General features: G+C 49.9%; 1 protein-coding gene across 1 annotated transcript; it reads left to right on the plus strand.

Annotated features, from left to right (window-relative positions):
• Nucleotides 1-1813: 1813 nt before the first annotated feature.
• On the plus strand, nt 1814-26320 carry VIPR2 (vasoactive intestinal peptide receptor 2). The gene is made up of 14 exons (XM_049785966.1): nt 1814-2572; nt 3103-3214; nt 3934-4047; nt 9214-9321; nt 9813-9910; nt 17000-17097; nt 21354-21495; nt 22495-22645; nt 23296-23356; nt 24172-24241; nt 24511-24602; nt 25161-25290; nt 25513-25554; nt 25891-26320. Exons 1-14 carry the CDS (start codon nt 1814-1816, stop codon nt 26065-26067), a joined length of 2154 nt encoding a protein of 717 aa, XP_049641923.1. The 3' UTR covers nt 26068-26320.
• Nucleotides 26321-26600: the final 280 nt, after the last annotated feature.

A 26600-nucleotide genomic window follows, 5' to 3' on the forward strand; every position in this document is an offset into this window, starting at 1 on the left:
GCACTCCATCAGTTATTATTCCAACAAACTTTTTCCATGGCAAACCTGCATTCTCAATGGCATCACACAGATTTCGAAATATCTCATTAGCGGTGGTCTGGCCATGCATTGGAATTATTGTGAGTAGCTCCTCTGTCAATTCAAAATTGCAATCAACACCACAGACATAAATTGTGAGCTGTGCAGTGTCTGTTATATCTGTGCCCTCGTCAAGAACAACTTAGTATGCATCAAAACATTTGGCTTTCTCACACAGTTGATGATAAATGTCACTTGACATGTCAGAAATGCGCTCTGCCACAGTGTTGGCAGAAAGGCTGATTTTGCTAAACTGACCTTTCTTTTCTGGACAGATAATACTTGCAGCCTGTAACATGCATTTTTTTTTTTTTAACAAACTCTCCTTCTGTGAATGATTTCCCTGCCTTAGCAATCATCTCACTAACCATACAACTCGCTTCGACTGATGCAACATTCTCTTTGGTTGCTTTCTTGAAGAAATCTTGTTGCCTCGTTAGACATGCTTTAAGACTGGCAACCCGCTTGGCTCTCTCATTTCCTTGATATTGTGCATGTTCCTCAGCATATTTAGTTGAATAATGGCATTTTAAGTTGTATTCTTTGTGCACTGAGCAAATAAGACATGTGGGGATGCCCCTGTGCTCAACAAAGAAATACTGCATCTCCCACTTTTCCTGAAATTGTCTGTGCTTGTCATCGATCTTTCTCTTCACTGCAGGCTTTGATGAAGTCATGGTGAAGGTATGACAAAATCTAATTCTGTAATAAACTTCTCTCCCTTCTCTCCGTTAGACCTCCGATAATGCAAGGAACAGCGGGCAGGAGCAGTGGAAATGACGTCTGTGCTAGGCACAAAGTATTTGCGATTATTTGCTTACCGAATATTCACAATAAAAAAATCGCATAAGTAAGAAAAAAAATCGCAAAAAATCGCATTAAACATTTGCATACCCCTAACGGAACTGCTCGGGATATGCGAATGTTTAATGCGATTTTTTTCTTACTAATGCGATTTTTATTGCGATTATTTGGTAAGCGAATAATTGTGAATACTGCGATATTTGAAGGCTGGTCACGGGCCACAAATGTTGTATGGAGGGCCGTGAGTTTGAGACCCCTGACTTAGACCTACCTGTCTACTCCTCGTCTTTGCAGCCACTCTTCATCTTTCCATGTGTTGGAGAAGCAGCTCTGATGCTATAGGGCCTTTGCGCCCAGCAATAGGCAGGGGTGAAGGTTGGTGACAGAAAGCGCCAGGAGATCTGTCCTGTAGCTGTGAGACTTGGTGGAAGGGATGACTTCCAGGTCCACAAAGCAATCGTTACCTAAAGCCAGCAGCGCTGTGCTAGCTATGTCCTCTCCCCTGGGCTTAGAATGGCTCCCCTGTCCCAGATCCCCAGCCCGGTTTCCTCCTTGGAGACTCCCTAGTCTGCCCCTCACCCAATTCATATTTTTTCAGTTCCTCTAACCTGGCCTCACTGACTTCAAAGTAGCAAGTCGACCCTCCCCTCAAATTGTTTCTGTTTGTTTTGTTTTGTGGACGTTCTTAAGGGCTTTTATTTTATTTTATTTTATTTTGTTCTAGGGGTCATTTCTTCTTTAAGTAGGGATACCTGGGCCAGAGTCCAGGCTCAAAGGGCCGGGCTTTGGAAGGAGCCCCTAGCTGGATCTATGGAGAATGTGGAAGGCAGAGAAGGGAAGGAGGCTCTTGGGGGGCAGAGGCTGGGAGCTTGGAAAGAGCAGGGAGGGCCACTGAGGGAGCCTGCCCAGTGAGAGAGGGGTTCAGGAAAGAATGGGTGGCCTGTCGGGGCTGGAGAGGGAGGATGGTGGGCGCAGGGCGCTGGGCTCCGAGGGGGAGAGAGAGATCGGGGGGCGTCGGGGCGAGGGTCCGCCGCGACGTGGGGCGCGGGGCGGGCGGGGCGGGCGCGGGAGGCGGAGCGGGCGGCGGGAGCCAGGCGGCCGGGCGAGGCGCGCGGGGCTGGGCAGCGGGCGTTCGGGCAGCGCGGGGTCCGGCGGCGCTCGGAGCTGGGATGCTGCTGCCCGCGCTGCTGCCGCGCGCGCTGCTGACCTGCTGCGGCTGGCTGCTGGCCCGGGTGAGTGCGGGACGGGAGCCCTGCGCGGCGGGACTCGGGGCGCCGGCGGGGTCGGAAGGACGCGGGGCCGGGACGCCAAGTTAGCGGGACCTGGGGCTGGCCGGGCTCGAGCTGGCACACGCCGCCCCGCAGAGTGGTCCCCGGTCTCTCTCTCTCTCTCTGGCTTTGCGGGGGCCCCGGGTGCGTCTCCGAGGGCGCGCGGGTGTGGTCACCTGCGACCCTCACCCGCCCGACTCCGCTGTGTCCGTCCCTTCGCGTGCGCGCGAGGGAGACCCAAAGAGGCGGCCAAGGAAGTGTCCTTCGGAAGCACTCGCTTTATTCTGTCGCTATTCAAGGGGACGGGCGTTGTTGATATTTCAAGAATTGCTCTTTTCTTTGGAAAAAAGAAAAAAGAAAAAAATGAGTTGCCGCCTGCGTTTCTGGCTTCCCCTGGCATGAGGGCACTGGGCTGCCAGAAGGCCAGAGGCATGTCAATGCCAGGCTGCTCTCCCCACCCAGCCCCAGGATCCCTTTGGCTCCTAACTGGAAACCTATCTTTGCTTCCTGGGTGCTGCATCCTGGCTGAGAAAGTCGAGGTCCTCCTCAGCAGTGCCGGGCGGTGCCAGCATTAAATCGGGGCCCTATGTGTGTCTCCATTCTGAGAGCTGCCCACACCTCGAGCCACTAGGAATTTGGAGGCTTTGAAAGAGCTTTGTCAGTGGTGGCTTTCTTGGAGGTCCCAAAGTGTCATCTGGTATTTATTGCAAGTTCCCAGGATGGTGACATAGCTTACTAATGCCATAGAAGAGTTCGTTGGTTTTGGTTGGTTTGTTTTGAGTCAATATAAAGTGACTAGTTCTGGTTTGCTCAGCTGGGAGACAACAACTCGCTTGAACCAGGTATTTTCTCAGCAGCTCTTGTTATCCAGAGATGTTCTGGGGAGCAGTGAGCTTTGGGCCTTATCTTTTGCACTTTCTTAAGGGCTTCGGGTTATTTGTTCTTTAAATAGGGACACCTGGGCCAGGGTCAAGGCTCAAAGGGCTTCGGAAGGAGCCCTAGTTGGATCCGTGGAGAATGTGGAGGGCAGAGGAGGGAAGTCGTGGAATTGGAAGTAGAAGAGGGTGGGTGTGAGTCCAAAGCACTCAAGCAGCCTTTCTCTTCTTTCTGATTTCAGTGGACCAGTGAATCTTGGACAGAAGGGGCTGGAGCGGTTTCAGCAGTAGGGTCTCTGTAAACAGAGAACCCAGATGTTCCCAGAGAACAATTGTCTTCAGCAAAAGACTTGTCTAGACAGGCGGGGAAATAGCTCAAGGTCTGAGCCTTTGTAACCAGACCTCAGAAGATGGCCTTCTGAAATGCGGAGTCCCTGGGCAGGCATGCCAGTCCTGGAGTCCTCTGCTGTTAACTCCCTCTCAACATTCTGAGAAACTCCTTCACTCCCAATTTCAAAACAGAGTTTCAGCTGTGACCCACAGCCTCTAAAATGGAGTGATTCCCTGAGCTGGGTAATGAGCATGGGCTCTGCAGTGACTGGCATTGATGGTGCCCAGCTCCAAAACACCAGGTAGAATGGATTCAGAAACCACTGTTGCTACCAAATTCATGCCAGCAATCTCTATTAGAATGCTTGCTTTCCTGCTTAGAAAAAAAGAAATGTTCTACTAGGATTTAATATGTAGTTCATATAACCTAGGGAAACTTTTAGAAAATAATAACCATGCTTGGAACATGAAGGGTATTAAGATGGGTTTGTTTGGAAGCAGTTTAGATCTGAGAGCTTTCTGAGGGCAGGGGCAATGACTTACCTCTTACGGTCCACTTTTGACTTCTTTCGGATTCTCTTACCTTGCCCAGGTACACAGCATTCATCCAGAATGCCGGTTTCACCTGGAAATACAGGAAGAGGAAACCAAATGTGCAGAGCTTCTGAGAACTCAGACAGAACAGCACAAAGGTAAGGGGCTTTGGCAAGGGTGGGCGAGGCCATGTTCCTGTCCCCACACCCCACCCAAATTCTCCACTGCCTACTTCTGATGAGTGAGAGCTGAGGGGTGGTCAGAGAACAGTTACAGCCAAACTCCTTCTCTGAAGTGGTTTCTGGTTTGATGCTTAGGGGTTACTCCTGGCTCTGCACTCAGGAATCACTCCTGATAGTGCTTAGAGGACCAGATGGGAAGCCTGGGATTGAACCTGAGTCAGCCGTGTGCAAGGCAAATGCCATTCCTGCTATGCTATGGCTCTAATCCCTGAAGTATTATTTTATTACAGTTACATTTTTCTTTTTCTTTTTTTGGTTTTTGGGCCACACCCGGTGATGCTCAGGGGTTATTCCTGGCTATGCTTTCAGAAATCGCTCCTGGCTTGGGGAACCATATGGGACTCCAGGAAATCTAGCAATGGTCCTATGCTAGCAGGAACAAGGCAGATCGCTTGCACCTCCACTCCAGCCCCTTTATTACAGTTTTGTTAGTTGAGTTGCCCATTTTCTAGGGGTTGAGTTCTTAAAGTTAAAATCTTGGTTCCATCAGAGATGATCATGACCTGGCTAGAACAGTGGGATGGAAAAGTGAGTTTGTGATGGCAGTTCCAGATCAGAGACATGCACAGTTCTGGCCACAGGCATTGACCCATTCCATCCACATATCTGTAGGCCTGGAAGACAACAGTCTAAACATGAAGCAAGACCCTTTGTTCTTGGCTTTCTGTGTTGCTTCCTCTTCTAAAAAAGAAAAAAAGAAAAAGAAAAAGTAATATTTTATGACTGTGTTAAACAGTAGTGTGTCTGGTGAGAGGTTTCACACCTGACCACTACTGCCCCATACAAAGTGCAAGGCCCATTAAAATAACTGAAAAGAAACAGGAGATAAACTTTAACCATATGCTTAATTCACCCCCAATTACATCCAAGCCATTTCCACGTCTAATGACTCTAAAATATTATGAGAACATTTTTAGTTTGTATTTTGTCTTTAAAATCCAGGGTATGACTTGCACTCCAAGTGAGGCCACCATGCTTCAGGTAGTCACACAGCCAGTCACTCCCATGTACATGAACAATGCCTAGGACTAATGCTATTTAGTTAGGACTTAGTTCTCTCTCTCTCTCTCTCTCTCTCTCTCTCTCTCTCTCTTTCTCTCTCTCTCTCTCTCTCTCTCTCTCTCTCACACACACACACACACACACACACACACACACACACACACGTGAAGTGTCAGCTCATATCCTGCCAACTGCAGGGGCCTTAGGAGTCTGAGCCTACAAAATCCACGTGACTGATTCCATGTGTCTTTTAGTACCTATTACCAAGCTGGACCCAGAGAAAAGCCAGTGACGTACTGTCCCTACAGCAGGGCTGGCATTGCCCACCCCTAGACACGTGAAGGCACATGCTGACTTCTTAACAGGGTAGAGAAAGACCTGAGTCCCGCCCATCAGGGACACATGGCAAAAGCGAGATGAGTGACATTGAGGTGCATCCCTTAGTGAGAATGAAGAGCTGAAGTCTTCCTTAAGCTGAGAGGAGCTACAGGGCAACTAGAACCTTCTCTCAGGTATCCAGAGAGCATGAAAGGTTCTGAGTATCCAGGATGTGCTGGGCATACTGGGCACTCTGCCAGAGCCACCTCAGAGTGAGGAGTGGCTGCAGCCGACCAAGAAGGCGCATTTGTGGGCTGTGCCTCCCTCCACAACTGATCATTTTCCTGATATAGGAGGTGGCCTGCTGACAAGATCCCCACAAGCACTTTTACCTCCTACACCTGGACAGAACTGAGCTACCCTCACCCTCCCTTTCCCAGTGCATCTGGGATTAAGCTTCCTCTTTGTCCAGGACCTTCTGTGAATAAACATGCAGTGAGCAGGGGCTGCAGCGGGTATAGATAGATCTAAGGCACCTCACAAACAGCCTGGATTATGGGTGAAGTAGTAAAAACAAAACTTAAGAACGAATTCTTATGCACACTGCATAGATCTTATTTTGCAATGAAGAAACAAAACAGATACAAATACAATATGTGGCCCGAGGGCCATAGTTTGAAGACTCTGCAGTGTGGGACATGGCTTCAGTCCATCTCACAGGTGTCCCTTTCGTGAGGCTCTATCCAGAGGCCTGGATTCAGCCCCTCATTCGGTTGAGGTGGGATATGGGGAACCTCCAGGGTCTCCCTAGAAAATGTTGCTTCAAGTTTCCAACCCCCTGTTTTGAGAGAATATCAGAAATACAACCTTTACTTAAAATATTTCAATTTCTTAAGCATTTGCAACTATAGCATTTAAGATGGATTTCTGTGGGACCTATGTGAGCAATTGGGAGTGAGGACCCCACCCCAGAGACCCTACTGTGGAGCACCCACTAATTGAGGGCGCAGAACCCCTAAATGCTTCTCCTGATGCTCTGAAGGCAGCTTTGCATGGCCCTGTGATGTGGTTCAGTGACAGTGGCAGGGACCCTGGTGAAGGGTTGCTGTGAGGGGTAGGTATTTAGGGAAGGAAAGGAGGTACATAAGGTAAATGGGGGCAGATATAGGGAAGTAGAAATATGTGGATAGGTGGGAGGCAGTTGGAGAGGCAAATAGAGGGGCAGGTGTGGTATGTGGGAGAACATGCGGCAGGCCTACCCACTTTGGGTCAGGCTGGCTCATTACTCAGGTGGCCTAGCAGAGTCCTGTGGGCTCCCCTACTCACAGCACTTCTGGAGAGACACTGAGACAGGAGCAGCTGTGTGTGAGGGTTTGTCATGGGTCCATAACACTGGAGGTGTCAATTCTAGAATGATCCTGGGAAGTTCCCCAGGATGCCATCATGAATCTGCAAATATTATCCTGCAAGCAGCCTGGGTGTTCCCACATCTGATCACCCCTTTCCCTGTAGTGAGTCCCTACATCCACTAACACGGTGTCCATGGCAAACATGCTCGTGTGGGAACTCTGGCTGTTGTTGGCTGTTGGTGCAGGGAAAGACCAAGGCCTCAGTGGGAGGGAGACCAGAGTCCTTGCCCTGCAAAGGCTCAGCTTGGCAAACAGTGGCTATTTAGGTTCTTGGGCACAGCTGGCAGAAATCCCATCACAGTCCTGGACTCACTCAGCCTGATGTTTTGGGCTTGGCACTGGCTGGACTCTGCATACTTTTAGAATATCAATGTGTTACCTTGGAAAGGCCTTTTGTTACTCATCTCAATGCAAGGTAATTGTTGGCTCAGGCTCAGGATCTATGCCACCTTTGGGACCCTGAATCCCCCCAAATAAAGCAATGTCTGGGTATGAAAAGCAGAAAGGGCGCCTCCAGCCCTACCCACCAAGCAGCCCCCGGCATCTACAGAGGGCACAGTGGACCCCATGCCACAGAGAGTCAGACCATCTGAGGCCCTGAGTTACTTGCCAGGAAGGCAAGGAAGAGTCTCTTGAGAGCAGGTCTGCACTCTGGCATCTGGAAAAAAGGGGTGTGTGACCTTAACTTCCCATGAGAACATTTGGAAGAGGCAGTGACTGGTGCTGCAACTTCTTAGGAGCCACAGTGCCAGCTGGCTGACACCTCAGACCAGAAGCTTCTTTCTCCCTGACCCTGATGTTCCAGTACTTCCCCAGAGTCATGAGGTCAGGCTCAGTCTGTCCTGACCGTCCCTGCAGGTCTGCATCCAGGCCTTCCCTATGCTGTCAGTTGGCTTATAGCCTGGCCACCATAGCTGCCTGGCTGTACCCTGAGTCCCATCTCTGATGAGTTTATATGTGGGCACTATATGCCACTGAGAATTTTCTGCCCAGGGCACTGCCCAAAACTGAGGAAGATGGAGCTGTGTGGGTGAGCTCAAGCACTCCCACCTGGCACCAAGAATCTTGGCTCACAGAAGGCCCCTTCCTCTCATGAACAAGTTCAGGAGAAATGTCTTTCTGTCTCACTGCAGGACTCTGTGGCTCTGCTCTCCTGGCTTGTCTGAGCAGGGGCCACCATGGGATGTGAGGGCAGAGGAAGCCATGGGCCATGAGGTCAGGAGTCACCACAGGTGTGAGGTTAGGGGCTCTGGGGCTGTGTGACTCCTGCTCTCTTCCAGGACAAACACTCCTGGAAACTTCCTCACTTCCTCACGGATGGCCATGAGCGGGGGAGTTAAGGGTCTTCAAAGCTCTAAAACCAAGTGTCCTACCTGAGTCGTGAGACTTGTTCTGTGCTTTTCCTAAAATAAACTCGGGCTGATTTTGACCAACCATGAGAACCTGGGCTCAGTGGCACAGATGTCAGCTCTGAGCACAGGTTGCCTGGGGTGATGGGAAGGGAGGGTCTTCAATTGGGGATCCCCACAGTGGGAGGATGCCTTCCCAGCATCATGTTCTTTTAGAGTATTGGGGGTGAAGAGTCTTTACACACCCTCAGGTACACACTTTCAGGTGTATACATCTTCAGATGCATGCACACACACCTTGAAGTGCACACATAACCCCTCAGGTACACATACACCCTTCAGGTACATGCACCTCATTCAGGTACACACACCCTCAGATGAAACACACTAAGGCACACACACAGGTGCACACAAATACACACCCTCATGTACACACACCCCTAGAGGAGACATCTTCCAGGACTGTCACATGTGGCTATACCCTGGTAGAACTGGCTGTTCTTCCTCCCTGTAGCTCTGTGGACACTGGTGTGTAAATATTCACTTCCTGCAGGAAGGCCAGTCCCATTGTTCCTGAAATGCTTCAGGGATCCTAAGTGGCATCCTCAGTAGAGACCCTGACAGAAGGCTTGGTCTACCTGAGTGAGCGACCTACAGTGACCAGGGCTGCTGGCCAGTGGGGCTACTCTGGTCTAACACTGCAGCAATGTTCTAGAGACTTCCGTGAGCTAGCAGAAACTGGTTGGGCTATACGGTGGGGCTTTCGGGCCCTCATTGCTTCAAGTTGCAGCATTTTAATTGAGGCTTAAATTGGATTGTGCGGGACATGGCTGGACAGGAGGACACAGTTCTGGGGGCTGACTTCTTTAGGCTGATGCACAAGAGGGTTTACCTTCTCCTATTACTTTTAGCTCGATTTTCTGATATTTTGCTTAACACTGCCTTTTTGACTGATTCTGGCCATGCACTGGTCCATCAACATTTCCACTGCTCTCTCCCTGCAGCCTGCAGCGGCCTGTGGGACAACATCACCTGCTGGCGGCCCGCGGAGGTGGGCGAAACAGTTACCGTGCCCTGTCCCAAGGTGTTCAGCAATTTCTACAGCAAACCAGGTACTGTCTGCATCGATGCTCCTCTCCTGAGTCACTCCCACAGGAGCCATGAGCCCATGAGCCCGAGCACTAAGCACTGGGCAGACTGGAAGGGAGGCCCACAACACTGAGGTGGACTCAGGGGGCTGCTGGGTCTCTACCTCCCACCAACCAAAGGGTGGTCACCTCCAACCGCAGGAACAGGATGCCCACTTCAGTCCTGTAAGGTGCTCGGCCATGTAGGGCAACAGTCCCATCCTGAGAAGAGCTCTGACCATACACTGATGCCTCATTGTCCTGTGCTCTGTGAGATGACCTGTCTGATTGCCTCCACCCAGGTCAGGTGGAGTTCCCTGTTCATCTTGGAGGTTGAGAGTCTGAGCATGCAGGAGGTACAGGTGGGCACCCAGCTGGTCAGGCCTAGCCTCCACTCGCTCAGTCACAGGCACTGCAGACCCTCATCCAGCTGTTCCATACAGTTGTAGATCAAATGCCCCCCACTTAACTTCTAGGAAATATCAGCAAGAACTGCACAGTTGATGGGTGGTCTGAGATGTTTCCAGACTTCATGAATGCCTGTGGCTACCAAGACCCTGAGGATGAGCAAAAGGTAAGGCTGCATTGGTCCTATCCTCTGCCCTACAGTGCTCTGACCTGTACCCTCTTCACTCTTGGGTCTAGCCATGCTCCTCTATCCCACTGTGCCAGGACCTCCAGGGGCTGTAGCCCTGTGGAGGTACAAGGGAAAATGAGGCCATGGTGCTGGGCAGAAAATAGCCAGATCTTTCAGTCTTTCAGATATCAGTCTTGCTGTCCTAAGAGTCCTTTCTGCACTGTGAGATCTTTGTCCTGTTGAGCATCTTGCCACTGTGTGGCTACAGAGAAGACCTGAGGGAGGAGTGAGGTTCAGACCCCAGATGCAGCATCTTTGGCAGTAGAAGACTACTCCTGTAAGGAGGAGTTGCTAGGCCAGGATCTGTGGGGACTTGGTTGCACCTCATGGGGCTCAGTTTAGCATGTGCAGGTGTCTGCAGGCTGCATATTCAGGGGCTCCGGGGTCCTGGTGTTGGCTCTGCACACTGGCATGGTGTTGTATTAATTATTGATTAAAGAGTCCTAGTAGTGGATGGATGGATGGATGGATGGATGGATGGATGGATGGATGGATGGATGGATGGTGGGACCTTTCTTGGCTTGGCCCAGCGCCTGGCTCTCCTTCTGCCTGAGGGGTCTGTAGGTGCAGGGTGATGGCCCTAATCGCCATGTGCTTTTTTCACATGGCCTCTTAGCTAAACAGCTTCTCTGCATCCCTCCTGTGTCTCTTCTCTATCCTTCCCTGCATCTGCCACTCCCCTCCCCCAGACAACCCCTCATTACCAACCACAGACCCCTCCCAGCTGTAGAAGGGTCTCACCATCCAGGTAAGTTTAGCATTTGGTATTGGGGAGGCATAACATCTCCCCCTTCTTTGTTTTAAAAAACAAGAGAGAAATGGTTAGCTTTTGTTTTCCTGACCTCGGACTTTGGCCGAAGGTGGGAACCCTAATATTACCCAAAGCAACAAAGTTTAAAGTATACATAGTTCCTCTCAAAACAGCCTTTTCCAAATCGTATACATATCACAGAATGTAAACATTAGAACTTTTCTGCAGAAACTTAAAAAATTCTTTGCATTATTACACCAAGCATTATTATAAGTCTAGAAATCCTAGTTTCTTTTTTTTTCCTTTGGTTTTTCGGGCCACACCCATTTGATGCTCAGGGGTTACTCCTGGCTAAGCACTCAGAAATCACCCTGCTTGGGGGGACCATATGGGACGCTGGGGGATGGAACCGTGGTCCTTCCTTGGCTAGCGCTTGCAAGGCAGACACCTTACCTCTAGCGCCACCTCTCAGGCCCCGAAATCCTAGTTTCTTTCCATAAACTTCTCTAAACAAAATTACAAGAGCATTTATGCAGAAAATAGAGTTTGAAAACAGGCTGGTCAATAAATGTACACCATAAAACAGTATAGCAATTCAGAAATACTCATTAGGAAAAACTATAAAACACATTTTAACCAGCAACACAATGGCCAATGTAAATAGGGTTAAGAGATAAACCTGAAACTAAGTTCAGATGCAGGAGGTCCTTAAAAAGTTTTTTCTTAGTTGAGCTTCGCTGGGGTTCTGTTATTTTTCTCCTTTTTCTTCTTTGTCTTCAACACCCACCATGGTGTCCAGATGCCGGGAAGCTGTGGATGTCTCCCAGGGTTCAAGAACTGGCCACGTGACTTTGGCTCTGAGGAAACTCAGGACGATCCTGGGCTGGAGCCACTACGTGGACCCCACTTGCCTGCTGGAGCTCTCCCCCACTGCTGCCACCTCTCTGCCTCTCGGGGCAGCTCAGATTGGAGTGTGGTGCCTTTCTTAGGGAGCGTAGCTTTCTGCTGCTGTGGCAGCAGCCTGTCTAGGAGTTTGAAGCAACTGAGGTCAATCCCAGCCTGAAAGTTTGATAGTTCCAAAGCAAGAAATCCATGTCAGGGGCTATTGGTCATCTTCCTGATGTCAGTCCGCTGTAGCATTAAATAATTAATGATGGTGGTGGATGGTGAAGGATAGAGGTGGATGGATTTTTCTCTGCCATCCCAGGCCACATGGCTCCAGGATCTCCATTCAGCTGGCGTGTCCCAGGTTTAGGTGAACGGCGGAATCAAACTCATCCAGAGACAGGCATCAGGAAGCATCAGCTTTATTCATGCCCTATCCACCACATGTGTGGCCTATATCATAACCTTTTAAGCATTTGCTATTCTTAGCTAGCCCTGCATCTTAACTCCTTTCAGCCATCTTCCCTTTGACCTCCATGCTGGTCAAAGACCAAAAGGAGACTAATCCCCTGGGTCAAAGGTCTTAACTACCTTTTCCAAGACCCCTCCCAGGAATGGGCGGGGTCTTGAAGGTAAGGTCAAGTTACCTAGGGAGAATGGAGGGATGAGGCTTCAGTCCGCCATCAATGAAGCACCTTCTATTCTTGTCTTTTTCCAATCAGTAGCCTCTCTAAGTTTCTGCAAATTGGGAGGCCAAGGTCCTCAGAAGAGTCACTTTTTGTAGGATAAATGTTGCAGTCCTTAACCTCTGAGGTGGGTGCTCCAAGCTTTCAGCTCCCCCACTTCACTGCCCTCTATCCTGCCTGAAGGAAACTCCACCATGTTTAGATCAGACGCCATGTGGTCCAACCTTTCGGGCTCTCCATTCTCACTCCGACGGAAGATAGGCAAGATTAAACACAAGGCCAAGACACTCGCCATCATCGCTGAGGTCTCTTGGGTCCAGGATTCAAGTCCCTGTTCGGGCACAAATTGTTGTATTAATTGTAAATTAATGAGTGTCATGTAGTGGTGATGGAATGTGATGAGGCCTTTCTCTGGTGGCCCGGTGCCTGCAGCCCCTTCGGCCTGCGGTTCTGGAAGTGCAGAGTGACAGCAAAGAAATGATCCACAGCAGTCAAATGAAGTTTCAGGAGACATCCAGTTTTATTACAAGGCCCTAATCACCATGTGCTTTCTTCACATGGCCTCTACGCTAAACAGCCTCTCTGCATCCCTCCTGTGTCTCTTCTCTATCTTTCCCTGTGTCTACCTCTCCAAAGAAAAGCTAACCTTTTCTCTTTCAGATTTAAACAAGGGAGGGGGAGATGTTAACCCTCCCCCGACTTTCTGCTTACTTCACCTGGATGGTGAGACACTTCAACAGCTGGGCGGGGTCTCTGGTGGGTAGTTAAAGGAGTTGCCTGGTGGGAGGAAAGAGGCTGATGCAACCAGGTGTAGCTAGGATGGATGGAGGCTGCTTAATAAAGCTTAGCTTAGACACCACACATGGCAGTTAGGGCCTTGTAACAAAGCTGGATGTCTCCTGAAACTTCATCTGACTGCCGGTGGATCATTTCTTTGCCATCACCCTGCACTTACAGACCCGAGGACCGAAGGGGCTGCAGGCGCTGGGCCACCAGAGAAAGGCCTCATCACCATCCATCACCACTAGGACACGCATTAATTTACAACTAATACAACAGCATGGTCCAAGCCAAGACTGCAAGGAACTGGACATGCCGCACAGTACCCATCCAGAAAAGCCACTTGGGCCATGGAGATAGGGGAATGCTACTGTCCTTGTTGCCCCTGGGGACCCTCCCCACCCTTCCAGTCACAGAAAGACCATGTGCATTCTGCTATGTATCATCTGTGTCTGTGTGAAGCCACAGTCTAAGGACTGTCCCTGGAGGCCACAGTTGTCGTGGCCTTCAGCGACTTTCAGATAGTTTTTTGGGAACATGGGTGAAAGCTGGGCTAGGACATTATTTGCTGGGAGATCACCTGGGAAACTTCTGTCAGCAGCCTGAGAATAGACTGCAACTGGCTGTGCTGCTTACATAGAAATACCATGTGTGGGCTCTGAAAGGACTTGGTTTTCTGGCCTGGAAAGCAACAAAAGGCTGCCAGTGTGCTTCCTATAATACTGCACACAGCAGTGGGGTCCTCGGCATCTCTGTCTCTGCACAGGCTGCACGCAGCACCACCTCATCCTCAACACAATTATCACCACAGGCTCCACAGAAATGAGGACACAGTTTCCACAGAGACCCACAGACTTAGGATACTGCAGCCCCTCCCAGAACTGGACCTGCACATCTTCAGCTACTCTGCCCCTGTTCAGGGAGCCAGAACTCCAGACAGGTCAGGAGGCATCCCAGTCCACCCAGAAGAGTTGGTGCCACACTGGAAAGGAATGTAGTTTAACTGCAACTGGGTGGCCTGCCCAGCTCTTCCCAGACAAAGCACTTAGGCCCAGAGACACAAATAAAAACAGCATCGGGCCCGGAGAGATAGCACATCGGCGTTTGCCTTGCAAGCAGCCAATCCAGGGCCAAAGGTGGTTGGTTCAAATCCCGGTGTCCCATATGGTCCCCAGTGCCTGCCAGGAGCTATTTCTGAGCAGACAGCCAGGAGTAACCCCTGAGCAATGCCGGGTGTGACCCAAAAACCAAAAAAATAAAAAATTAAAAAATTAAAAAATAAAATAAAAATAGCATCACCTGCCCCACGAAAGCCACATCCCAGCTCTGCTCTGGGGGTGGTGGTGAAGGGGGTCTCCTCAGAGGGAACAGTATACAGGAGACTGTGACACCGTATAGAGAGATCACCCCAGATACCCCCACGTTGATCCAGAGGAGCAAGCAGCTCCTCCCACACAGACCCAGAGAAGAAGCACCCAGCTCCTCCAGCACTCTTTCTATCAGAGTCTACCTCCCTTCTCACCTGACCTCAATGCTGCCAGTGCACTCTGGCCCTCCCATTCTCCAGCCATTACTCTCATCACAAGGTTTCTTGATGAAGAGGTGTGAATTGACAGACCTTTCCCAGGGACCTCTTCTGAAATCCCCAGTAACAGATTGGCCCAATCCAGGTCTTCTTCAAATTCAGGCTTGCTCCCTGTGCTCAATGCTGGTGGTGGTTCTCTGAGGGCCAGCAGGGTGCTGCGAGCCAGTACACAGTGGCCGTACAGGCACTATGCCCAAACTGTACAGAATTCTTCGCAAACCTGAGAGGCTCATTTTACTGTCTGAGACCCGCACAGCCTCTCGCTCTTTGGTTCGGCCCTGCCCTCACACTCCTTCATTCCCGCTGTGGCAGAGGGTCAGCCCTAGTGTCTGCTTCTGGCCTCATGGCTCCTCGGTGATGTTGTCAGCCCTCACTTCTTTATGTATAAGCAATCTCTAGCTTAACACTCTAGATCCAAGTCTAGATCCAACAGGATTCATATTGGGGGCCTTGGGCATGCAGTTCCACATGGATCCCTCAAAAGTCATCCCAAACCCACATAATGGGGGTTCTTCAACCCATGTGATTGTGTTTTTCTCACTTATTCCAGTAGCTTCTCCACATTTGGGGAGAATCTGAGGCCCCTCCATGGCCACAGTGGCCCCTGCAGGTGAAGTGAGTGTGTGGGATGTGCTGCTGGCCAGCCACTGCACACACATTCAGCTGCCTCTCCTCTCATCGCTCACAGTAGAGAAGCTTCATGTTAACAGAAAAATTGAGAATAATGTGTAAGGCGTTCCTGTAGGTACCCTTGTCACCCAGACCCTCACCGTTAACAATCTTCCCGGGAGGTTGGAAAACTTGTCATCGCTGATGGATTTGGTAGATCATTGTATCTTGTATCTTGTGGGATCTGACATGGATGCACAGCAGGTCACTCCACGGTCTCGTCCATCTTCACCTCCACAGATGTCAAATGTGCGGCCACTTTCCAGTAAATGAGAGAGTCCCCTGTCATGCTGAGCACTGGGCTCAACTCAGAGCCCTGCCCTTTCTCCAACGCCAGCATTTCTGGAACCCATCACTCCAGAAATCATTCCAGAATTATCCCACACTCCTGCTTTCTATGGCTGCATGGATGTACACATGTGAGAACCCTCTTTTCTTCTCAAGTGACTTCTCCATCTCAGAGAGACCCTGTCCAGTTCACCCATTCAGCTTGCCCACAGCCATCCTACTGATTCCAAGTTTGGGGGAGTCTGGATTAAGCTGCCACTTACCTCTGAGCAGTTTCTGTTTGTACATCTTCAGCTGCTTTGGGGGACTCACAGGAACAGGAGCACAGTGGCCACAGAGGGCCCCTGACAGGACTTCTGTGCCTAGTGTCTGCCTGCCAATGTCCCTGGGGACAGGGGTGGGGGAGCAGATCCTTCTCATTTGCTTTTGTCCAGTCGGAGGGGATATAAACATCAGTTTTGATGCTGAAGTGTATCTGGGGCTGCTCTGGCAGGGTATATGCCAAGGCCTTGAGGCTGATTTTTAATAAAATATTTTTTTATTTAAAGCATTGTATTTTACAAAGCTATTCATAGTGAAGCTTTAGACATGTAATGTTTACACACCAATCCTACCACTAGTGCCCATCTCCCTCCACCACTTTTCCTAGAGGCCATCCATAATTCACCCCTCAGCCTGGCATCTTAATGGACACCTTTTTAAGTTCAGATCTTAAAGTTTGTGTCTCATGATTTCAGTGTTGTTGACTCTGTGTATTGGATATTTAATTCTGTCCTTAACACAACCAATGCACCTGAGTCTCCTTAGCCCCTGCCCCCTGTTATTTCACATCTGTCTTCTCTTTCTCTACTCATTTTTTTCCTTCTCCTCACTATACTCTGAGGCCAAAAGAGATCTAGGCATTCCCCCTCTTTAAACCATTGAATTCCCTTATGCAATTATCCTAAATACCACTTATAAGTGATATTATCCTGTATTTATTTTTCTTCTGGCTTCACTTCACATGAAATCTTCCAGTCCCATCTATATTGCAGCAAATTGCATGTCTGTATCATGCTTACAGCTCTGTAGGTATATCTGTACCGCATCTTCATGACCCATCATCTGTTGTTGGACATCTAGGTTGATTCTAAATGTCTGTATCATTGCTTACAGCTCTGTAGGTATATATGTACTGCATCTTCATGACCCATCATCTGTTGTTGGACATCTAGGTTGATTCTAACTCTTAGATATTGTACTGAGTGCTGCAATGAATAGTGATTTGCATATGTCATTTTGAATGAATATTTATCTTTCCTGGGGATAGATACCTTAAAGCGAATTGCTGGGTCATATGGTAACTCCTTTCTGAGTTTTCTGAGAAACTACCTCTTCTGCAGATCTCCTTCTATGTCCTGGTGAAAGCTATCTATACCCTGGGCTACAGTGTCTCTCTGATCTCCCTGACAACCGGAAGCATCATTCTTTGTCTCTTCAGGTAAGTGGTGAGACTGGTTCTGCCAAGAAAACATGAGCAGGGATTATAGTGGGTCAGGGCTTATTCCTGGCTCCGTGCCCAGGAATCACTCCTAGTAGGACTCAAGTGCTGCCTGTGTAGTGTCTGGGATCAAACCTGATTCAACTGCATGTGAGGCCTGTTCTTTTACCAGTCCGACCGTTGGAGCTTCCCAAGCCCTGGTTGAGAAATCTTGGCCTATTCTTCGGTAGGCCTCTATACATGGCTTAGGACATGCCTGCTGCTTATTTGCCCGAGGTGAGGTGAGAGGTCAGGGTAGAGGTGGTGCTGACTTTCTGTAGCCATCTAGTGCTAAAGCATCCATATGAGAACCACCTGGTATGCTCACTGTCCTCTGCTGAACATCGCCACAAGTCCGCCAGTCTGTCTCCCTCCTGAAGACTATGTTCTTCGCACTCACTGGGAATCTTTTTCATTTACATTCCATTCCAGTTTTTACAACTCTTGTTGGGGTATCAACTGGCTCAGAAGGTGACAAACATCATGAACCGACAGGCTTTCTTGCAGTCTCCAACTCATACATGGAAACCTGGGGATTCTTTCACCTTTGACACTTTCTTTACTTTTCTCGGACATTTCATGTATTTAAGCCATGAACACTGACACCCTTGGGTGTTTCCTGATCAGCTTCCTACAAGCATGGTCTCCCTACAACAGGGGTCTCAAAGTCGGGGTGATCCTTGAGTGCAAAGTCAGTAGTAAGCCTTGAACATTGGGGGTGTGACCCAAACAACTAAAACAAAACAAAACAAAAAAAGACTCCTCTAGGGCAGGGCCACAAAATGTTGTATGGAGGGCTGAGTTTGAGACCCCTGCCCTACAAGCATGTTCTGAGAATGTGCCATGGGCAATGTCATGGCTCCGAGCGTGTATGTGCTGCACATAAATGCATCAATAGCAATATTTCTAGATTTCTTCAGGCCATCAGGGATAAGAACTGTCATGTGGGAAGTCATTTTTTAAAACAGACATGCTCTGATACAGATTCGCTCTTATGCTATGATAAGTTGTACTTCCCAAGGAATTGTTTTAGCTCTATTTTCAATATTCTTAGTTTAATGTCCATAAGCAATACAAAGAAATATGCTTTGAGTTCTTGTTATTTGGTAACTATTGATGTGTTCATTATTTTGGGGTAAGGGGTTTGGTTCACACTGGATGATGCTCAGGGCTTACCCCTGGCTCTTAACTCAGAAATCAGTCTTGGCAGTGCTCAGAGCACCATGAGATGCCAGGGGTCTAACCAGGTTGACTGCATGCAAGGCAAGCACCCTCCTTCCTGTACTATCCCTCCAGCCCCATGTTCATTCTTTTTATCTTAGAAATATTCACTAACTAAAGCTATCAATTTAATCAGAGTAATCCAAAGACTTTAATTTTCCTTAGCACAATGTCTTATTAAAACCTCTATGTTTATTGATCCTCTGACTTTAAAAGCCTACTCTATATTAAAGGAGGGAGCATCAGCTTTGTTTTATTTGATGTTTGTAAGTTGTTTCCTATGTGTTGCTTTCAGCTTCTGTTTGTGGATGTTTTAGAAGCGTCATTAAGTTGGAATCTGCTTTTTTATCTCCTTTCTGAGATTTCTGCTATTTCTGCTATTCTCCTTGCCTTTCCTTTGATCTTCTTTCTCAAATTCATGTTTCTATCATTGTAGTCTTCCCCCTTTGAACCATTATTTCAACATTCTAAGACATTATAACATTACAGGACAACAGAAGCCCACCTTCAGTCTCTGCTGTAATCACCCCCTTTTAGTCAGTTGAAGCCATCACAACATTTTTGTTTCATTCGTATTGGTCTGTTTCCCTTGTGTGTGTGTGTGTGTGTTAATCCCCCAGGACAGTTTTTGTTGGTGTTTTCTAAGTCAGTGTGATTAGAGCATTCTTCCACCTCCAGGGACTCTGATGACTTCACACTCCACCTGGGTCTCCTGCTATTTGGGAACCTAACCTGCTCACAGCCATACTGGGTTTCTGTTCATAGTAGGGTATTTCTTTGTCCATGAGGTGGAACAAGCTTTGGCTCTTTCTTAAGGAACTGCCCTGAGCATCCCAGAAGGAAACTGAGGGAGAGAGTGATATGAATGAGCCCATGAGCCACCCACCAACTGACCAATCCATACAGATACCTGGGGAGACCAGACATGGAGCCCAAAAGTAGGTCAGTCCATCTGTGAGGGACAAAGGGCATGGTTGACGCACTGATCCATGTAGCCTCATCTGAGGATGCTGCATTGAACAGAAGTTGAAGGTGAGGCTAGAGAATGAGAGTGTCCGAGAATTTTCTCCTGTCCTCTGGCACCAGCTAGTGGCTGAGGAGAAGCCCATATTTGACAGACTGGGGTTTACTGGAGAATGGTCCCAGTTAGCAATCCTCAATAGGACAGGGATATGGGAAGGGGAAAAAAAGGGGGTGTGTGAAATGAGTGAGGGAGAAAGAAGAGAGACAGAGGGATAAAGAATGAGGGAGAGATAGAGAGGAGGGAGGTAGGGGGAAGAGAAGAAAGAAAAAATAGAGAAATAAAGAATGAGAGAGAGAATGGGAAGAAAGGAAGGAAGGGGAGATAGAGGGAAGGATGCCCCGTGTCTTCCAGGAGTGATTTCTGAGCACAGAGCCAGGAATAACCCCAGAGCGCTGCCGGGTGTGACCCAAACACACACACCCCGAATTCTAGTGGCATTCTGAAGTTGTATTTTCCTTTAACTTTTGGAGACAATGTAGCTCTTTAAGAAAAAAAAAGTTTCTACCTGTTCAGTCAATTTAATTGAGTATGATAATTCTTCATTCTCAACTTTTGGGAAGATTGGGCCACACCCAGCTATCCTGGAACTGTTCCCCCACCTAAGTGCTGGGGAGATTAGCTCTGGCTTCCCTGATAGGGGGCATTTTTCCAGTAGTTGGACCAAACACCCTGAAAATGCTAATATTTCAGCCTCTTCCTTTATCTGATCTGTCTCTTTGCTGCTTGAACATCATCATCCAGGCATTGGATGTCACTTGAGCTATTTTCAGCATACCTAAAGGCAAAGATGGGAGGACCTCCTACTCTGGAGGGCTTGGGCTAAATTCAAAGAATTCCATCCAATGAGAAACAATGTGGATATTGATTGATGTAGAAACAGACAAATCCCATAATTCCACAGTGGGGCTAATTGTCATGAGTGAAGGACTGTAATTTATCCCCAGCTCATCATCAGGGCCTTGGGTGAGTTCCCCAGACACTCCCTCATACACACCTACCTTCTCTTCATCTTTGCCACTCAGTACAGGAGCTTGCTAAAGTTTCTACCAGTGTTTGCCTGGTCACTTCCACTTCTCAGGCACCCTTCCTGTTAAAGACACACTGGAAGCTTTATAAATACCAGCTCGGTTGGTTCCGGCCCCCTGGCTTGGGACTCCTCTGCATTCCTTTTCTCCAGAAACCTCGTGCCTCGCCCATTACCTGAAATTTACCTGCTGCTTTTTATCTGTTCCAGTTACTGACTCTAAATTCAGGCTACTGGTCCCTGAAACATGGTGACCAACATGGTGTCAGTGACCAAGTCCTCTATCTCCAGTCTCCACTTTCTGCCACTCTCTGTCCTGCTCCTGGCTCTCCTCTCAGGCAGCTGAGCTCCTCCAGACACTCATCTTTAGTCTTCTGGTTTCTGGGCATGTGGGTCTAGCCTAGAAGACCCCTAAGAACCATACTGGCAGGCATTTCTTTTGTACAGACTTTCCAAGATTGTCTTCACCCTAAATGCTTAGTGTTTCTGGATCTCAGAAGAGCATGTTGGGGTACAGCTTGGCAACAATGGCTCTGAAAAATTTGAAAGAGCAGAATTTAAATGATTTAAAAGACTTAAAAACAAGATGTTCTGGGCACTTCTTCTGGAATAAAGACAGCCAAAAGGAAGTTAACACACAAGTTAAGCACACAAGTTAAAAGAACAAAAGCCAAAAGGAAGTTAACACACAAGTTAAACAAGCCACTGTGATCTTAGAGAACCTGACCAGTCCCTCACCCCATGTAGCGCCCTTCTTGGCTTAGGAGTCTCCCTTTGCTGCTTTTACCCTGAAATGTTGCTCTAGGCTAGGGAGAGGGCGCAAATAGTGGAGTATTGACCTACTTGCAGGGTCAGGGTTTCACTGCCAGTCCCATAAGAGAGAAGCAAGACAGAGCCCAGCTGGGCCACAGGGTGAGCCTATGGCTCTATCTCCACCCCTGCTCACAGGAAGCTGCGCTGCACTCGCAACTCTATACACCTGAACCTCTTCCTGTCCTTCATCCTGAGAGCTGTTGCGGTGCTGCTCAAGGACGACGTGCTCTACTCCCACTCGGGCACGGGCCACTGCCCTGACCAGCAAGCATCTTGGGTGAGGCTGTCCCTGTGGCCAGGCGCTCTCTCCTGCCCCCCCCATACCTACCCTACCCTACCCCACTTCTTATCCAGAGAAAGCCCAGAATCAGTGTAGATCCTAGGTGGGGCTGTGCCTGGAGAAGGGGCTGGGGTCACAGCGGCATCCATGAATCCCATGGTCTTTCCCAGGCCCAGAGATCTGATAATGGCTGTCCAAGGTCCATGGTGTGGTAGGGGACTTTCAGGCCCCCAGAAGCTGGGATATGCACCAGCTACAGGCCAAGAGCCATACACCTCAGTGCCCCATAGCACCCTCCCTGACCCCACACTGCAGGTCCCACTCCACACCTCAGTGCTGCCAGGCCCCATGCCGCAGTTACTAATGGCCCGTACGTCACTGCCCCATGCTGGCTGGCTGTGAGGTGACGCTGCATCCATCCCTCTGGTGCACCCAAACACAGTTTGCAGTTAAGGAGATCAGTGGCCCTCGTAGCCTGAGCCTCTTATAGCCTGCACTTGGGTCTCTCGTGTATCTGCAGGCTGTGCTCCTTGGCTGCTTCTCTATCCTGATGTCTTCCTTCTAGATCAGGCCCCGGGGACAACCTGTAGCTTGGGGCTGGACACCCCTGAACAAGCATCTTGTGGGGAGTCCAGATCTCAGAGATCACATGGCACTGGCTGTCTCACGGCTCAGGCCCATCTTTCTCTGGGATCTTTGGCCTGTGTTCGGCAGACAGACTTCGGCACATGAGGAATCTATCTGCACTCCACCACACAGGGGTGTGCGTCAGCCTCATGTGTCAGCTGCTCCCTCTCAAAACTTCAAGGCACTAGTATACGGGGGACTCAGACCTGTTGTGCTGGGATTTCAGACATAGTGTGTCAGGACCTTGGATCTGCTGTGCCAGGAGCTTGGAGCTGCAGGCTCCACATTCTGGTGTAGTTGCTCGGTCCTTGCCCGGCTGGGTGCTGGCTCAGAGTGCAGTCTGGGCATCCTTGTTCATGTGCATTGCAGGTGGGGTGCAAGCTGAGCCTGGTGCTCTTCCAGTACTGCATCATGGCCAACTTCTACTGGCTGCTGGTGGAGGGGCTGCACCTGCACACTCTCCTAGTGGCCATCTTTGCCCCCAGCAGGTGCTTTCTGGCCTATCTCCTCATCGGATGGGGTAAGAACACCGGGACTCAGCATCACCCCCGTCCGCCACACACACACACACACACACACACACACACACACACACACACACACACACACACTCACCTGCTACTCTGCCCAGCAGGGCCCTTCTCAACTCCACAGACTGGGGTCCCTAGAATGTGCCCAAGAGTCACAGCAGAAGAGCCTTGCCACGATATGTGCTTCCTCCAGCTAGTTCTCTTCTCCTGGACAGGGGTCCTCAAACTTTTGAAACAGGGGGCCAGTTCACTGTCCCTCAGACCATTGGAGGGTCTGACTATAGTAAAAACAAAACTTATGAACGAATTCTTATGCACACTGCATAGATCTTATTTTGCAGTGAAGAAACAAAACAGATACAAATACAATATGTGGCCCGTGGGCCATAGTTTGAGGACCGCTGTAGACCTGGAACAATCGCACTGAGCCCAGCTTCCCCTCCCCAGTAACCGGCAGGAAATGTGCAGGAAGGGCAGACTGGGAGCAGCCACAGTCTGCAGCCCAACTGGGGCAGCTCAAGAGGCTGAGTTCTCAGCGCCAAGCCAGGTCAGGGACAGCTGACCACTAAGGAGGCTCATCAGGAAATCCTGTGAGAAGGAACCATGCCTGTCCTTGGGTCTGACCCGAGTTTCTCTGCAGGTGTCCCAACTATCTGCATTGTGGCATGGACGGTGGCCAGGGTTCTTCTGGAGGACACAGGGTGAGATGTAAGAGGAGCCACCGTGGCTCTGCTGGGGATGGTGAGACCCCTGTCCTGCTGCAGAACCAGGTCCAGGGTCCTGGGACACCTACGGGGGGGGGGGGACTGGGTGCTTATATCCTGAAAGCATAAGAAGGTGCATGGCTCACAGAACCCGTGGGCAGATGGGGCCAGACAAGAGATGTCCCTTCTTTGACAAACAGATGGGTGAGACCCAAAGAGGGACTGACACTGACAGGACACCTCTCCCATCCCAGGAGCTCCAATCACACACACTTCGACTGTCAAAATAAAACAATTTCCTTGTCAAGACCTCCAGACACAGGACAGTAACAGTCCCTACAGGAGACAGAGGAGGAGAAGAGGAAGGGGCAGCACAGAACAGGGACACAGGAGGGAGGGTCAAAAGGAAGAGCCACTGGGTGTACGGCAACTGTTGGATGGGAATGTAAAAGAGAGAGAGAAAGCGTATGTGTGTATGTGTGTAAACATGTCTGTGAGTGAATTTGTCTGTCCTGCAGGTGGGAAGGGGCGTATGTGTTTATGATGTGTGTATCCGTGTAAGTGTATGTGAGAGTGTGTGCTTCCTGAGACTGTGCATGTCTGAGCCCTGCATAACTGATCCCTTATTTTTGGGGGGATCACACCCGGCACCACTCAGGGCTTACTCCTGGCTCTATGCCCAGAAATCGCTCCTGCAGGCTCAGGGGACCATATGGGATGCCGGGATTCGAACCTCCGTCCTTCTGCATGCAAGGCAAACGCCTTGCCTCCATGCTATCTCTCCGACCCCAACTGATTTTTTTCTTCCACAGGTGCTGGGACACCAATGAGCTGAGTCTTCCCTGGTGGCTCATCCGGACCCCAATCCTCATTTCTATCGTTGTGAGTAACTTCTGCTGGAAACCAGTGTTCTGGGGCTGGGCTCTGCCTGGTTCTTAGAGTGACCTGCACTCACCCTGCCCCAGCATCCCAAAGTGATTCCTTCAGGGGAATAGCCGAGCAGGCCATTTTGTCTCTTTGGGGGGTTCCATTTTGTCTCAGTCCCAGAGGACTGACACATGATACTGTCACCTGAGGCAGTGCCCACACAGGAGTGCTCACAGTCACTTCCATCTCCACTTCCGGGAATCACTAATGGCTCTCTTTTGCAGGTCAATTTCGGCCTTTTCATCAGTATTATCCGAATTTTACTTCAGAAGCTAATGTCACCAGATGTGGGGGGCAACGATCAGTCCCAGTACAAGTGCGTATACATCATGGGACATGGTAACATGGGGCACTAGGCTCCCCACAAAGGGTCAGGTCTCCCCTGGGTGCAGTGTGTGGGTTCAGGTGTGTAAGAGAAGGTGTGTAGGATCAAGTATGCGGGAGTAGGTGTGTGGAAGCAGGTATGTGGGAGCAGATATGTGGGCAGTTATGTAGGCATAAGTATGTGGGTGCAGGTGTCTGGGAGCAGGTGTGTAGAATCAAGTGTGTGGTGCATGTGTGTGGGATCAGGTGAGAAGATGTGTCTGTGCATGTATGTAGGCACAAAGTGTATGGACACAACTGTGTGAGGGAACAGAACACATGTTGACAGTCTGCTTTGTGACTGGAGCAGTTGCTCACTGAGGAACTAATTCTGGGCCCCAACCCATTGACTGGAGACCAGGCAAGATCCCTGCAGGGCACTGTCTACACCTCGAATCTTCCAACACATGTGGTCCATCCCTGCTCTGAGGTTGGACCAGTGTTGTTGGGGGGAAGCCAGGCAGGCAGCCAGGCAGGCAGGTGTGTCCTGCTGAGCTGCCATCCCTGGCAGGAGACTGGCCAAGTCTACGCTGCTGCTGATCCCACTGTTTGGAGTCCATTACATGGTGTTCGCTGCATTCCCCATTGGCATCTCCTCCAAGTACCAGATTCTCTTTGAACTGGGCCTCGGCTCCTTCCAGGTATGTGTGGAAAATATTATGCCGCTGAATCCTACCCACCTGGGGTACTCCCCACCTGGTATCAGTCCTGGGCTCTGTCCTGAGGTCAGCCCTGGTCTGCCCTGGACTCTGCCCTGGGGTCTGTCATGGGGTCTGTCCTGAACCTTGTCCTGGGCTCTGTCCTGGAGTCAGCCCTGGGGTGCTCCTTGTAGGACCCAATTCCGACCAACACTCTGCCCACAGGGCCTGGTGGTGGCTGTGCTTTACTGCTTCCTCAACAGTGAGGTAGGTGTTCTGCCCCAATCATCTGTGTGTTCTGAACACCCCCCTTGCTGTCCATTCCCTTTGGTGCAGTGTGCTCCACTTCCTGAGTATAGTCAGCCCTGACTTGTGCCCCCCAGAGGATGAGAAAACCCCAAATAAGCTTTCTGTGCCTTAGCCCAGTCCACTTGGCACTGCCTCTGCTGACTCTGAAGCCACAGCCCAAAGCCTTGACCCTGTCATGGGAACATTTCCTGGGCCACATTTTGTGCCTCGTTTTGTGCCCCTCCATCCAGAGGAAGCTCCTTCCTGCCCCGAATTTCCAGCTTGCTCGACCCCCTACCACATCCACTCTCACAGGTGCAGAGTGAGCTCAAAAGGAAGTGGTGCAGCCTGTGGCCGGGGCGGCCATCAGCCCAAGACTACATGATCCACAGCTCATCTGTCTCCCGCTGTGGCTCTGAGGGAGCCCTGCAGTGCTCCCGAGGCTCTCCTACCCTATCCTTCCTGCAGACGGAGATGACTGTGGTTATCTAGTGCCATGGGGTCATGTGTCAGTGTCCCACATATCAGCGCTGCTGAGAGCCCATTGGAGCCACACTCAAGCAGCCCTTGGTGGTCACGCAGGCTGGGTTCAGAGATGGACCAGGGCTGATAGAGCAGGTGGGAATATGGGACACAGGTGGCCCAGCATTGAGCCACCCTGCCCTCTGCACCATTCCCCAATGGAGCACCTACCGCCATCTCTGAACAAAAGCTGCTGTATAGATATAAACATGTATCGAACACCTGGCTTCGTGACAAGTCCTATTTCTATCCTTAGGTCTGGGACTGGAGATGAAAGGGGAACAGAGAGGGTCATGGTTCTACCATGAGCCAGAGCCACACTAGGGCACTTTCATCATTCCTCTCACTGACCATTAAATGGTATTGTTGGCGAGCAGGCATGACTGGCCCTGGGAAATTTCACCAGCCTGCAGTAATCTGCAGTATATGCCCAAGTCACAATGAGATAAGCCTGGACCAGGGGTGCTCAGTGACCATCACAGGAGAACCCAGTGCCCCTCAAA

This window comes from Suncus etruscus, chromosome 13 (assembly GCF_024139225.1).
Source record: "Suncus etruscus isolate mSunEtr1 chromosome 13, mSunEtr1.pri.cur, whole genome shotgun sequence".
NCBI classification, from domain to species: domain Eukaryota; kingdom Metazoa; phylum Chordata; class Mammalia; order Eulipotyphla; family Soricidae; genus Suncus; species Suncus etruscus.